Genomic DNA, 14,214 nt, shown 5'->3' on the forward strand with positions numbered 1-14,214 from the left:
TACAGGACAAGCAGTACATGTTTAATATCTCTCAACACGACAGTGATGACAACTAGGTGCAGATCTCATAAAAATAAAGTGTTTCTTTGCATTAACATCCATCCATCGTATGTACCTGGGAGAGGTGAATTAAAACCTAGAGAAGTGGCCAGTCCATCACAGAGCCACACAGACACAGAACAAACAACCATCTACAGGGAGGAAACTGGAGTACCCAGAGAGAACCCACACTTTTACTGGGAGAACGTGGTACCAGGGTTTGGACCCAGGACCATCTTGCTGCAGAGCAGCTGTGCTACCACCATGCAGCCCATCTGCATTAGTGCCATTTAAGTTTAAAAACATACAAAAGTGCTTCTGAAACCCTTTAATTATTTGATGCTGCAGGATTTTTTTCTAAGAGATGAATTATAGTTATGCTGTTTATGTTTTTAATTTATTATCAGGTCAAACGTGTAGAACAAAATGAACATCGATTTTTTTGAAATGGGCTAAAAATGTAAACAATAATCCTCTTGCAAAAAAGAATAGAAATAGTCAATTAGATCAGTAGATTTACGACCAGCTTGAAATGGTTGAAGGTACATTTTACTGATTGTAGAGTTCAATTTTAATCTTTCATCATTCTTTTAAAAGTGACACAATAATCACTTTAATTTGATCGTGTTTGTAATTATCTTAAGTTAGCCAGGTGGTACCAGTGTTTTTCATCCACTCCTTCAAAGCAAACTTTTGCTCTCATTTCTGTTTCTCCGTCTCAACCTCGGGATAGAAAGGCGTTTCCAGCACAGCTTCCTTCTTCCCCGATGTCGGCAGGCCATCGTCCAGTGAGTCGTGGATCTTCTTCCATGAATCCATCTGGGAGCTCCACAGCGCAGCTCTGGCTCTGATGAACTGCGACACCTCTGACTCGCTGCCTTTGGCCAGACTGATGCTGTCCTTGCAGATGAAGAAGATGTCCATGCCGAGGAAGAGCGCGTTGACCGCGATCAGACCGGCCCTGGCCGTTTGGGAGGCAGCAAGAGATCCTTTGACGGCCGCCTGACCGACATCTGGGACGTCGGAGGCCAACCTGGGAATGCTACGCAGCGCTCCTGATTCCTGAGCCACCACTTTACCAGCACTGGAGACGACCTCTTCACTTTTTAGTAGTTTAGCAGCGGAGGCTAGATCAACAATTGCATCTATGCTTCTCCCAACTGTTCCAACTTTACAAACAATTTTGCCGACCCCCAGAGCTACACCTAGCCCGCTTGTCTCCATTTTGGCAACCGCTTGTTGCATAACCTCTTCCAGGCAATCCTGCAGTTTCATCACGTCCTCCATGAAGCTCTGCAAGACTTTGTTGGCGTTCTTTTGGTGCGTACGGTTATCGCCTATCTCCGTGGCGGTGGTGACGATGCTGTTGACTCCGCTGGTTACTCCCATCCCGATTCCAGTCATGGTGAGGGCTAGAGACGCTCCAGCTGTGACTGGAATCAACGCCAAGCCAACGATGGAGAGCACGCCTCCCACTGCTCCCACTGAGCTGCCCACCACGCTGGAGATCTTCGCTCCTTTGTTCATGCTGTCCAGCTGAACAGCATCCGCCTCCAGCTCCTTCAGGAAGTCCGACATCCTCGGCTGACGCTCGTTAAACTCCTTTATGAAGTCATGATACGAATCCTCCTGAAACAGGAACACCGTTCGAAAGTCTGGGTCCATCCTGAGAGGATGAAATGAAGATAGTAAGAAAGAATGGATTACCGGGAGAACACAGAATAACAGAAACGCTGAAAACATTCAGTGTAAAACTCGTGATTCAAAGCTATCCATCCAAGATTTTATTTAATTTCCTGTCATGTACAGTATTAATTAATTATCATAAGCTAATTTACAATGTCTGCCACTAATTGGGCTTTTGGTTATATAAAAAGAAGCAACATAATGTAAGGTTAACGAACATAGTTAACAAATTAGGACCCTACAAAACAAAAACAATATAATAAAATTTAATTTAAAAATAGAAGCAACCATTCCTGATTGATGTAAAGTGATGGCATTTAGGGTTCATTTTTAATGACAATGGTGGCGAGCTCTCTATACTGACTTCCTGCACAGAAAAAGATGCTTTCTATATTTTTCATTTTTAAAGTCCCACTGGATGCGCCACGAGTTACTGAACCATTAGAACTAAGAGGAACCAAAAAGTGATGGAAAGACTAGGAAGCTTCACCTTATCAACAATTAAAAATAGGTTTCCTTGCCTCTTCGGCAGGCTTAGGTTAATGATGTGTGGCACTGGCTGCCCCGCCGCAACAGGAATAAAGTAAATCACAAGTGTTGGATGTCAGGGGAAGATTTGTAGGTAAAACATCTCCCTTGGTAAAGCAAATATGTTTGCCACAACTACAGAAACCAGAGCACTATTCTGCTTCAAGCTGAAGCTGGACATGACAGGTGAATAAAAACAATCAGTTTGAGATATGAAAATGTAGTAAAAGTAGCCCTAAACCTCTCGACTGAGGTGAACTTAGACGTAAACGACACCTCCAGAAAACAGACAACCCTCCTGATCTGAGTCCAGCATGGTTCTGGAGAACCCAGGGTTATGTCCTGAAAACTGGAACATGTTCAGGCTCAGAGCTGATCTGAAATCAGTACAGGGAGTTTTTTTCCCCCGCTGAGCTGAACACACCTGCAGAAAACCAGAACCCAGCCTGAGGCTCAGCAGCTGAGTCCCTGTTGGACCGGGCCAGAGAGCAGACCTTCACAGATTCACTTTAGCAGAACCTTATTTTATTTTAAACTGTTTGATGTGAAAAAAAAATTCTTAATGTTTCAGGTGCCAATCCATCTCTGGCCGACCTGCTTGTCCCAGCACGCCCTCCTCCTCCTTGACTTGACATCCTGTTCTTCAAAGAAATCCACACATGGATCTGCAGCTCAGCCTGAATGGATCAACAGCGCCACCTTCTGGCAGCGAGTGGGCAGTGCGTCATCATCATTGACCGTTGACCATCAAAACCAGACCCAGTGTGTATCAGTGCTTGGTGCAGTTGCTCTGGACCTTTAATGATCATTTTACAGAGGAGACCTCAATAGTCAATAGTCTATCTATCTGCTTCACACTCCCTGATTTGCTTCCACTGCTGACTTTCCTGCTGGTTCCAGTTATTAAGGATAAAGCAGGAAAAGTGGGTAGTTTGGAAAACAGGTTAGCGTTGTGTTAAAGGCACTAGAAATAATCTGGAAATTTACAATAAATGATTTGATCCACTGAAAGGAAAAGCAGTTTGGCTTTAAGGTTAAACACGGCGCTGACCTTTATTTAAATGTTTTAAAAGAAACCCTGAAAAAGGAAGACGGAGCTCATCAGTTCATCTGTTTTATTGATGCTTCTAAAGTTGTTCTTTAACCTGTTAAAGAGGCCCTCAGAGGCCTTGTTTCTGAATTTTTGCTTAAAATGACACAATGACTTAAATCTTATTACATTTTATTCAACAACTACAACCTCCATTTAAATAATTTTGGTTTTAGAAATAGTCAAATAAGGAGATTCCCTCACAATTCTAATTATCACAGCAGCTGCTATAGTTTCAGAGAATATGAGGATGGAACATAAAATAGAGGATTTTAGCTCCCTCACCAGTTTTTTTCTGCATTATAAAGTATACGAACCTTTTAGAAAATGAATAAAGTTAAAAACTTTCAGAAAGCCTAGATAAATATGTAAACATTACATGTGCAGCTCAGATAAGCTAAACCAAAGTTACAGAGGTTTTAGTAAAAAATATAAAGTAAAATTGTATTAACCCTCTGATGCATGACATATGAAAGCCTTTGTCAAGATTTTTTTCTCAAGTATTTCTATTCTTCTTAGGACATGAAAAAAAAAATTTAAACTTTTTTTCTTTTTCTTTTTTTTTTCTTTTTTTACGTTATTTCATGAAGTTACAGATATGTCTAATGCAGTGGACTACGTGCGCCTGAGAACTCAACATAAAACATTATGAATTTAACCAAAAAAAAGAACAACACAATTATATATATATACACAATTGTTTCATTATATATATATATACACACATATATACACACACACATTTCACTGCTGGTGTAGAAAACTGACCATAGATCTGTTTTTTGTTGCCTTTCATGGTCTAATGCAGGTGTGTCCACAGTGTGGCCCAGGGGCATTTGCTGTCCCTTTACTGACTTTGTATGGCCCCTGAACTGCATTTTAAGAAAGGTTTATTTCTACACAGTAGAGAGCGTCCTGACCCGTGGATGTTCAGGGTGGTACGCCAGCTGCACTGCATCCAACAACAAACAACTGCAGTGGTCATCAAGACTGCTGAGTGGATCCTCGGCTCTACGGTCCCACGCCTAAAGATCTGCTTGAACCATCTCCACTGAAAGGCCACAAAGATCCAGGATGACCTTACCCAGCCAGGAACCTCCGTTCAGCAGCCGTTCATCTGCCAGACTCAGAGTCATGCGAGCTCACACCAACACAACAGACATAGCTTTTCACCCATGGCTGGTCAAATTGCTAATACCTACTGCTATCGCACCCAGTCCAATAAATAACCAAACTGTGGCACAATTATTTTTTTGTAACTTGCATTAAAACAGACTATATAACAAACAACATGCATCAACTATATGAGGTTGACATTGATACAAACAAAAAGAGTTGCTGCCAAATTAAATTTAGTTGTATCCTGAAAATTATAATAATGTTTCTTCTTCTTCAGTTTCTGCTGGAGTATTGTATAAAAGGTTGAATCCTAAGCAATAAAACCACACATTGCTGTATTTCATTTTGACACCACTGGACACATTGCTGCAAAAATGAGATCTGAATAAATTCAACTTAATCTAGAGTTACCAAGAATTTCATGTTCTAGGCTACCAGAGTAACGTGTCTTGTGAAATTGGAGTCTCTGGCTGCTTCAGAGGCCAAGTTTGAAGTTTGAGTGAAAAATCACTATTAGGAAATGTGTGCAGAAATGGAGTGAGTATGGGGGTCTTGCTCGGCGTAAGAAACTTTTTTATATGCAAGCTTGGTACTGTCGGAAAGGGTCGGATCAGACGGTCAAACGAGACCACTTAGGTCCTGATGGTCCAACCCTGATGGTCCAACCCACAATAAGACTTAAAGACTAAGGTTGATTTGATTATGCCATAAAGTGTACCTAATGAGCACCAGCAATGCTTTTGAATAGAGAGTCATGAGGAAACCGAAGGCCTCGAAAATCTAATGTGTTTGAGCTCACTGCTTTGCACTGCACTGACCAACCCAGATGTACTTTACACCATTGAAAAGGGCAGAAGGAAACGGGAGCCAATGTTCAACCCGGTAGCTCCATCATTGGTGCCACAAAGGGTAAAACCTTATGGCTTTGGCCTCCACTGGGACTCCAGAATAAACATGCGCTGCGGGGAGTGTGATGCACGTGTAGGGTTGTAATTTTTTACACTTCGTCCTTTAAAAGGTTCTTAAAAGGCCCTCCAAATATAAGGGGAGCTACAGGGGTCAGAAGGTTAGCAAGTTGGTAACCAGAAGCAGCTCTAGGAAGGTCCTAGCTTTTGCACACCTATAGATCTATGGAGAGAAGGAAGTGTGCCGAGTTAGGGCTGGATGAGCCAAGTATTTCATATGCTGTAAAATATGGCTACAAAGAGATGCTGCAAAATAAAATTTTGTTGTATCCTGTACAATGATAATAAGGTTTGTTCTTCTTCAGCTTCTGTTGGAGTATTGTATTACAGGTTCAATCATAACCAATAAAACTACACATTCCTATATTTTAGTTTGATCTAAATGTGTAGTGTTTGCAGGAGAGCAGTGATGAACACGTTTGTCGATCTGTTAGTGTAAAAAACAACAGATGTTGTTCAAACATGAGGGTTCTGACAGGTTCTGGAAAAGTGGTGGATGTCTGTTGGCATGTACCAATGAAAGAATGTCGGAGTTTGAAGTATTTACAAAAACCTGCCAGCTGAACTGCCTTGGCTTTAAGGACACATTCACAAGCTCACCAAGACAACAATCTGACCTTTTTCAAAAAGCTGTTGTTAAGATGCTTCACCTGGAGAATTAGCCTCCAACATAAGCAGGTTCTAACAACTCATCAACTCAGGACCTTCTATAGCGGGAGTCTGTCCTCCCCTATGGTCTCAATTTCTGGTTCTCAAGCTATAAACTGCTGGAGAGAAATCAGTGGAGAAAGATTGTCAATACCTAGAGAGAAGTCATTTGTTCTCCTCTCTCCATTCTTCTGGAGATCACCCATTAACAGTGTGTTCACAAAACCATCTACATTATTAATGACCTTCAGCATCGCTCCCATGGTCGGTTTGTTACCCCTACCCTTTAGAGAAAGATGCAACAGAATTTGAATGCATTATTTTTCTGGTTCTGGCTTGAAATTTGACTATCTTGACTTATTTTTATAAGTCATATTTAATATTATCAGTCTTATGTAATATTTCAGAAAGGCCACCCATCCATCCATCCATCCATCCACCCATCCATCCATCTTCTCGACCCGCTTATGTCATGTTCCTGACAAAATAAAAATCTCTTGCAGGTAGTAATCACAGAAACCAAAGGAAAGTTTGAAAGGTTTATTGGTAAATCTGCACAGTGAGATGATTCTTCTTGTTTTAGATCAAGAATCCAGGACGGCACTAGGGGAGAGGTTAGTGTGTTACTGTCTGAAACTGAAATGGGTCTAGAATTTGTTGTAAAAGAAGTGGAGTTGGTTTCTTACTGGTGCACAGGTGGTGAACTCATCAGCAGAGGCTGAGGTTGGCAGCAGATTGATGATTGGTTGAATTAGTTATTGTCTCCTTCTGTCCTTCTCTTCAAGGTTGGAGGTTTGGGCGATGGAGAGTGCACCAGGAGGTGAGTGACCAATAAATTACAGATGAGCCTTTGAGTCAGGAGGGTGGCCAGAGGAGTGGTGTGGAGAGTCTTAGGGAGAGTTCTTCAAACAGACTAAGAGAACAACAAACAATTTGTTGGAGTCGAATAACTGTTAAATGACAAAGGGAGCATATTTTTGGTAAGGAGAGAGTGCAAAGATAAGTGTAAGAACCGCATAAATCTTAGGCACAAAGAGGAAGAGAGCGTGATTACCTCATGTGTGAGGACAACAACCTGGCATCTGCCTCCAGAAACTTGGTCCTATTTCATGGGAGAGGAAAGTAAGTTTCTACCTGAAACTGAAATTGGTGTAAAATGTGTTGTAAAACTTTGTGATTGTCTACTTTTGTCCTTGAAGTTTTTGATTGGTGAAACCAACTTTGGAGGATGTACAGGCAGGAGTGCGGTCAGAGAAGCGGTGTGGAGGTTCTTAAGGAGATTTCTCAGAACAGACGCAGAGAATGGAAGTCAGTACTTTAGAATCAATGATCTGAGCATTGAGAAGGAAAATAGATTTATATTAATGAGATACAGCAAAAGGAAATGTAACAACTCAGGAATCTTAGTTACACAGAGGAAGAAATTTTGATTACCTCTTGTAAATCTGAAGACTCCTTTGGGAAACCCAGTCCTATTTAAGATGAGACATAGGTGGGTTAGTATCTGAAAGGGAAATTGGTTTGTAGAAGGAGGGGAGACAGTGTCGTACTGGTGCAGAGGAAGTGAGGATATCCACTGAGGCTGAGGTTGGTCAGGAGATTGGTGGAGTTAATCATTGTCTCCTTCGGTCCTTCGTTTCCTAGTGGAAGTTGTGTATCGGCTAAATGTTGGAGGGTGAACTGGCAAGTGGTGAGAGAGCGATGAGTAATCGAGGAACCCTTGAGCCAGGAGAGCAGAGAGAGGATCTGTGTAGAGGTTCTTAAGGAGAGTTCGGAAAAAAGACACAGGGAATGAATAACAATACGTTGGAATCCAATGTCTGACCATCGACAATAAAAACAGATTTTCCTTTGGGATACCCAGTCCTATTTAAGATGAGACATAGGTGGGTTTGTACCCGAAAGGGAAATTGGTTTGTAGAAGGAGAGGAGACAGTGTCGTACTGGTGCAGAGGAAGTGAGGATATCCACTGAGGCTGAGCTTGGTCAGGAGATTGGTGGAGTTAATGATTGTCTCCTTTGGTCCTTCGTTTCCTAGTGGAAGTTGTGTATCGGCTAAATGTTGGAGAGTGAACTGGCAGGTGGTGAGAGAGCGATGAGTTATCGAGGAGCCCTTGAGCCAGGAGAGCAGACAGAGGAGTGGTGTAGAGGTTCTTAAGGAGAGCTCTGAAAAAAGACACAGGGAATGAATAACAATACGTTGGAATCCAATGTCTGACCATCAACAATAAAAACAGATTTCTCTAAGGGAGGGACAGCAACAAGAAATGTAGGAATTCAAGAAATCTGATACACAGAAGAGTAGTGCCTGATTACCACTTGTGTGAGCAGAACATCTGAAGTCTCCCTCAGGAAACTCGGTCCTATTTAAGGTGAGACATAGGTGGGTTAGTATCTGAAACTGAAATGGGTTGAGAACAGGTTGTAGAAGGAGAGGAGACAGTGTCATACTAGTGCAGAGGAAGTGAGCATATCCACTGAGGCTGAGTTTGGTCAGGAGATTGGTGGAGTTAATGATTGTCTCCTTTGGTCCTTCGTTTCCTAGTGGAAGTTGTGTATCGGCTAAATGTTGGAGGGTGAACTGGCAGGTGGTGAGAGAGCGATGAGTTATCGAGGAGCCCTTGAGCCAGGAGAGCAGACAGAGGAGCGGTGTAGAGGTTCTTTAGGAGAGTTCGGAAAAAAGACACAGGGAATGAATAACAATACGTTGGAATCCAATGTCTGACCATCGACAATAAAAACAGATTTCTCTAAGGGTGGGACAGCAACAAGAAATGTAGGAATTCAAGAAATCTATGATACACAGAAGAGTAGTGCCTGATTACCACTTGTGTGAGCAGAACATCTGAAGTCTCCCTCAGGAAACCCGGTCCTATTTAAGGTGAGACATAGGTGGGTTAGTATCTGAAACTGAAATGGGTTGAGAACAGGTTGTAGAAGGAGAGGAGACAGTGTCATACTAGTGCAGAGGAAGTGAGCATATCCACTGAGGCTGAGTTTGGTCAGGAGATTGGTGGAGTTAATGATTGTCTCCTTTGGTCCTTCGTTTCCTAGTGGAAGTTGTGTATCGGCTAAATGTTGGAGGGTGAACTGGCAGGTGGTGAGAGAGCGATGAGTTATCGAGGAGCCCTTGAGCCAGGAGAGCAGACAGAGGAGCGGTGTAGAGGTTCTTTAGGAGAGTTCGGAAAAAAGACACAGGGAATGAATAACAATACGTTGGAATCCAATGTCTGACCATCGACAATAAAAACAGATTTCTCTAAGGGTGGGACAGCAACAAGAAATGTGGGAATTCAAGAAATCTATGATACACAGAAGAGTAGTGCCTGATTACCACTTGTGTGAGCAGAACATCTGAAGTCTCCCTCAGGAAACTCGGTCCTATTTAAGGTGAGACATAGGTCGGTTAGTATCTGAAACTGAAATGGGTTGAGAACAGGTTGTAGAAGGAGAGAAGACAGTGTCATACTAGTGCAGAGGAAGTGAGCATATCCACTGAGGCTGAGTTTGGTCAGGAGATTGGTGGAGTTAACTATTGTCTCCTTCGGTCCTTCTTTTCCTTGTGGACGTTGTGGATCGGCAAAATGTTGGAGGGTGGACTGGCAGGTGGTGAGAGAGCGATGAGTTATCAAGGAGCACTTGAGCCAGTAGAGCAGACAGAGGAGCGGTGTAGAGGTTCTTAAGGAGAGTTCTGAAAAAAGACACATAACAATAACAATACGTTGGAATCCAATGTCTGAGAATTGACAAAGACAAACAGATTTCTCTAAGGGAGGGAAAGCAACAAGAAATGTAAGATTTCAAGAAGTCCATGATACACAGAAGAGTAGTGTCTGATTACCACTTGTGTGAGCAGAACATCTGAAGTCTCCCTCAGGAAACTCGGTCCTATTTAAGGTGAGACATAGGTGGGTTAGTATCTGAAACTGAAATGGGTTGAGAAGAGGTTGTAGAAGGAGGGGAGACAGTGTCGTACTGGTGCAGAGGAAGTGAGGATATCCACTGAGGCTGAGTTTGGTCAGGAGATTGGTGGAGTTAATAATTGTCTCCTTCGGTCCTTCTTTTCCTTGTGGACGTTGTGGATTGGCAAAATGTTGGAGGGTGGACTGGCAGGTGGTGAGAGAGTGATGAGTTATCATGGAGCACTTGAGCCAGGAGAGCAGACAGAGGAGCGGTGTAGAGGTTCTTAAGGAGAGTTCTGAAAAAAGACACATAACAATAACAATACGTTGGAATCTAATGTCTGAGAATTGACAAAGACAAACAGATTTCTCAAAGGGAGGGACAGCAACAAGAAATGTAAGATTTCAAGAAGTCCATGATACACAGAAGAGTAGTGTCTGATTACCACTTGTGTGAGCAGAACATCTGAAGTCTCCCTCAGGAAACTCAGTCCTATTTAAGGTGAGACATAGGTGGGTTAGTATCTGAAACTGAAATGGGTTGAGAACAGGTTGTAGAAGGATGAGAGACAGTGTCATACTAGTGCAGAGGAAGTGAGCATATCCACTGAGGCTGAGTTTGGTCAGGAGATTGGTGGAGTTAATGATTGTCTCCTTTGGTCCTTCGTTTCCTAGTGGAAGTTGTGTATCGGCTAAATGTTGGAGGGTGAACTGGCAGGTGGTGAGAGAGCGATGAGTTATCGAGGAGCCCTTGAGCCAGGAGAGCAGACAGAGGAGCGGTGTAGAGGTTCTTTAGGAGAGTTCGGAATAAAGACACAGGGAATGAATAACAATACGTTGGAATCCAATGTCTGACCATCGACAATGAAAACAGATTTCTCTAAGGGTGGGACAGCAACAAGAAATGTAGGAATTCAAGAAATCTATGATACACAGAAGAGTAGTGCCTGATTACCACTTGTGTGAGCAGAACATCTGAAGTCTCCCTCAGGAAACTCGGTCCTATTTAAGGTGAGACATAGGTGGGTTAGTATCTGAAACTGAAATGGGTTGAGAACAGGTTGTAGAAGGAGAGGAGACAGTGTCATACTAGTGCAGAGGAAGTGAGCATATCCACTGAGGCTGAGTTTGGTCAGGAGATTGGTGGAGTTAACTATTGTCTCCTTCGGTCCTTCTTTTGCTAGTGGACGTTGTGGATCGGCAAAATGTTGGAGGGTGGACTGGTAGGTGGTGAGAGAGCGATGAGTTATCAAGGAGCACTGAGCCCGTAGAGCAGACAGAGGAGCGGTGTAGAGGTTCTTAAGGAGAGTTCTGAAAAAGACACATAACAAAACAATACGTTGGAATCCAATGTCTGAGAATTGACAAAGACAAACAGATTCTCTAAGGGAGGGACAGCAACAAGAAATGTGAGATTTCAAGAAGTCCATGATACACAGAAGAGTACGTGTCTGATTACCACTTGTGTGAGCAGAACATCTGAAGTCTCCCTCAGGAAACTCAGTCCTATTTAAGGTGAGACATAGGTGGGTTAGTATCTGAAACTGAAATGGGTTGAGAACAGGTTGTAGAAGGAGGGGAGACAGTGTCGTACTAGTGCAGAGGAAGTCAGGATATCCACTGAGGCTGAGTTTGGTCAGGAGATTGGTGGATGTTAATTGATTGTCTCCTTCGGTCCTTCTTTTCCTAGTGGACGTTGTGGATCGGCAAAATGTTGGAGGGTGGACTGGCAGGTGGTGAGAGAGCGATGAGTTATCAAGGAGCACTTGAGCCAGGAGAGCAGACAGAGGAGCGGTGTAGAGGTTCTTAAGGAGAGTTCTGAAAAAAGACACAGAGGATGAATAACAATACGTTTGGAATCCAATGTCTGAGCATTGACAAAGAGAAAACAGATTCTTTAAGGGAGGGACAGCAACAAGAAATTTAAGAATTCAAGAAATCTATGATACACAGAAGAAGAGCATCTGATTACCACTTGTGTCAGCAGAACAATCTGAAGTCTCCCTCAGGTAACCGAGTCCTATTAAGGCGAGACATAGTTGGATTTTATCTGAAACTGAAATGGGTTGAGAATGTGATGTAAAAGATGGGGGGGGGTGATTGGTTCTTACTGGTGCAGAGGAGGAGAGGATATATGCAGATAATGAAGTTGGCAGGAAATTGGTGGAGTGAATGCTTTTATCGTATCCTGGAGGAGAGAGTTAATGGGATTATTAGTGCTGAAACTGGAATGATTTGAGAATGTGTTGTAAAAGGAAGTGGTTGACGATGTCTTACTGTTGCAGATGAGGCGATGAATCCACAGAGGCTGAGGGCGGCACAAGATTGGTGTGTGGTGGAGTTGGTGATGTCTCCTTCCATCTTTTCTAAGTTGGAGTTGTGGATGGTGAAAGGGTTGATGGGTGCACTTGGAGGTGATTTACTATGCATTATATAGGAGGATTGTCCATAAGGGTCTCCAGAAAAACAGTTTGGTGATTCTGAAAAAAGTGTCAGACTTGGGTTTTGAATTCCTCTTGTGGCAGGAAGGCATATGGCTTAAGATATGTCAAGTCTAATGAAAGTTGTACTGGCTTGCTTGTACTGACCCCTGAATAGGGGAGCTAGCTACTTAAAATAATCCTCCAGTCTGAGAGGATTTCATGAGCAGGGGTCAATATCCAGTAGTCAACAGGTGATGGGTTAGCTTACACGCTGGTTAGGTCACCAGTCCACCACAGCTGTATTTACCATTTTTTAGGAATCATAAGTATGAGTTTTTTGTTTTTTCAATGACCTCAGGCAGGAAGGTAATTGTAAGGTTATGGCTGGATTTTGGTTTTTTAATCAATCTGTTTTGTTCCATACTTTAACGAGTGTCACAAGACAGAGAAGATTTAAAGCTCTGACTAATAGCAGTGGTTGAAGTTAGTTTTAAAGAAACAATAAAAAAGAGTTGGGAGCCTTACCAAATAAACAAATGAAGAAGCCTCAGACCAGCCAACCAGCTGATGATCACATCTGGGCCATCTCCCTGCCAATTCAAATGCTAGAACCCCAAAGAGCAGAAAACAGGACTACTGCAACTCCCAACTCAATTACAAAAAAAAATTCTTTAAAAGCCTGGCTTGTTGACTGGCATGCTGGGGGATATAGAAGGGAGGAGCTGGGACCAAGCTTTTCCCACATTTTGGTCAAATGTCTACCTCAGATCATGTAAAATAATCAAGATGTTTTAAAATGTTCAAAGTGACACTGGATTGTTTTAAAATTTATAAAGGAGTGTGGTGATTCCTTAACAATTTAAAATAGCCACTCCATTCTTCCAAACAGTCTCGATGCTCAGAGGGGATCCCCACCCTGATGCTCCTTCCCACCTGCCACACCCGGAGAGCCAGACCGTTGCTGCTTTGACCTTTCCTGTGTGACTCTGGCTCCTTCGTCCGAATGGGCACAGAGGCGATTTGCTTCTTTGTGGCTGTGTCCTCTCTTTGTGTGTCAGCAGCCTGCAGCTTTGGCAGGCTCTTCTTCTGCAATCTGGATCACAAACCACGGGGGGAATCTGCTTGTGCTTCCTCACCAGCAAGTTCATGGAGGTCTATATGGCGTCTTTGAAGGGGCAAGGGTGAGCTAATGATTGGCAACACTTTCTTTGCTGCTTGTATGTTGCAGCTCACCTCATTAAGAGCTCAACCTCCCTTACTGGTAAGTACGGGAATTGTAAGGAGCCAGGCTGCGCCACTGGTACGGCAGCACTGCACTCTTGACCAGGGCCTCACCGACTCAGGCGCGCCACAACCAGGTCGGGGTAAGTAAGTAGATACAGTTGAAATGCCCTGGGAGTGCATGACGGTCCTGACTGGGAGAATCCCATGAGCCATCATCAGGATATGTTATGAAGACTGGTTTAAAGAAGAGGTAGTTCATAGTTGGTCACACTTTTAAAAGAGACATCCAGTCGGGTGTGGGGTTGAGAGCTGGGGTTTACCCTGGAGATATCACCAGTCCATCAAAGAGGTATCAGAGCTGACCAGCTTTTGTTCAATGTATCTCAGCATAGAGGTAATGGTAAGCTTTCAGACTGGTCCTATTTAAATACCTGTTCGTGTCCATATATTAAATTGGGTCCCAGGACACAGAACATGTACATTCGGACAATAGCAATGGTTGGACTGAGGGTTAAATAAAATTTAAATAAAATGAGTCCAGTGCCGAGTGAATCGTTAGCAGTGGTTTAGCAAGGGTAGGGAGCGTGGCT

General features: G+C 43.0%; 2 protein-coding genes and 2 long non-coding RNA genes across 4 annotated transcripts; all 4 read right to left on the reverse strand.

Annotated features, from left to right (window-relative positions):
* Positions 1–1,931, reverse strand: LOC118562213 (apolipoprotein L3-like). Its single transcript, XM_036134491.1, has one exon. The coding sequence runs from the start codon at positions 1,780–1,782 to the stop codon at positions 739–741; it is 1,044 nt and encodes a 347-aa protein (XP_035990384.1). The 5' UTR covers positions 1,783–1,931; the 3' UTR covers positions 1–738.
* A 4,669-nt stretch (positions 1,932–6,600) lies between these two features.
* LOC118562216 lies at positions 6,601–7,758 on the reverse strand. The gene is made up of 6 exons (XR_004930522.1): positions 7,626–7,758; positions 7,510–7,547; positions 7,261–7,406; positions 7,130–7,177; positions 6,762–6,988; positions 6,601–6,678 (listed from the first exon to the last, which is right to left on the reverse strand). It is a non-coding gene; the product is annotated as an uncharacterized LOC118562216 (long non-coding RNA).
* Positions 7,759–9,060: 1,302 nt separating this feature from the next.
* Positions 9,061–11,136, reverse strand: LOC118562215. The gene is made up of 5 exons (XM_036134492.1): positions 10,933–11,136; positions 10,052–10,273; positions 9,545–9,766; positions 9,410–9,456; positions 9,061–9,244 (listed from the first exon to the last, which is right to left on the reverse strand). The coding sequence occupies exons 1-5, from the start codon at positions 11,063–11,065 to the stop codon at positions 9,095–9,097; spliced, it is 774 nt and encodes a 257-aa protein (XP_035990385.1). The 5' UTR covers positions 11,066–11,136; the 3' UTR covers positions 9,061–9,094.
* A 110-nt stretch (positions 11,137–11,246) lies between these two features.
* LOC118562217 lies at positions 11,247–11,629 on the reverse strand. The gene is made up of 3 exons (XR_004930523.1): positions 11,572–11,629; positions 11,437–11,483; positions 11,247–11,288 (listed from the first exon to the last, which is right to left on the reverse strand). It is a non-coding gene; the product is annotated as an uncharacterized LOC118562217 (long non-coding RNA).
* Positions 11,630–14,214: the final 2,585 nt, after the last annotated feature.

The sequence above is a fragment of the Fundulus heteroclitus genome, unplaced genomic scaffold, assembly GCF_011125445.2.
Source record: "Fundulus heteroclitus isolate FHET01 unplaced genomic scaffold, MU-UCD_Fhet_4.1 scaffold_834, whole genome shotgun sequence".
In the NCBI taxonomy this organism is placed as follows: Eukaryota; Metazoa; Chordata; class Actinopteri; order Cyprinodontiformes; family Fundulidae; genus Fundulus; species Fundulus heteroclitus.

Bases quoted from the DNA above. Each gene is read 5' to 3' on its own strand.
- LOC118562213 (XM_036134491.1), bottom strand. From the start codon at position 1,782: ATGTTTTCAGCGTTTCTGTTATTCTGTGTTCTCCCGGTAATCCATTCT.
- LOC118562215 (XM_036134492.1), bottom strand. From the start codon at position 11,065: ATGACACTGTCTCCTCTCCTTCTACAACCTGTTCTCAACCCATTTCAG. The intron at 9,457-9,544 runs GTATGACACTGT...CACCTTAAATAG, and splicing joins TGCTCACTTCCTCTGCACTA to GACCGAGTTTCCTGAGGGAG. The intron at 9,245-9,409 runs GTAATCAGGCAC...ACTCTCCTAAAG, and splicing joins ATGTTCTGCTCACACAAGTG to AACCTCTACACCGCTCCTCT.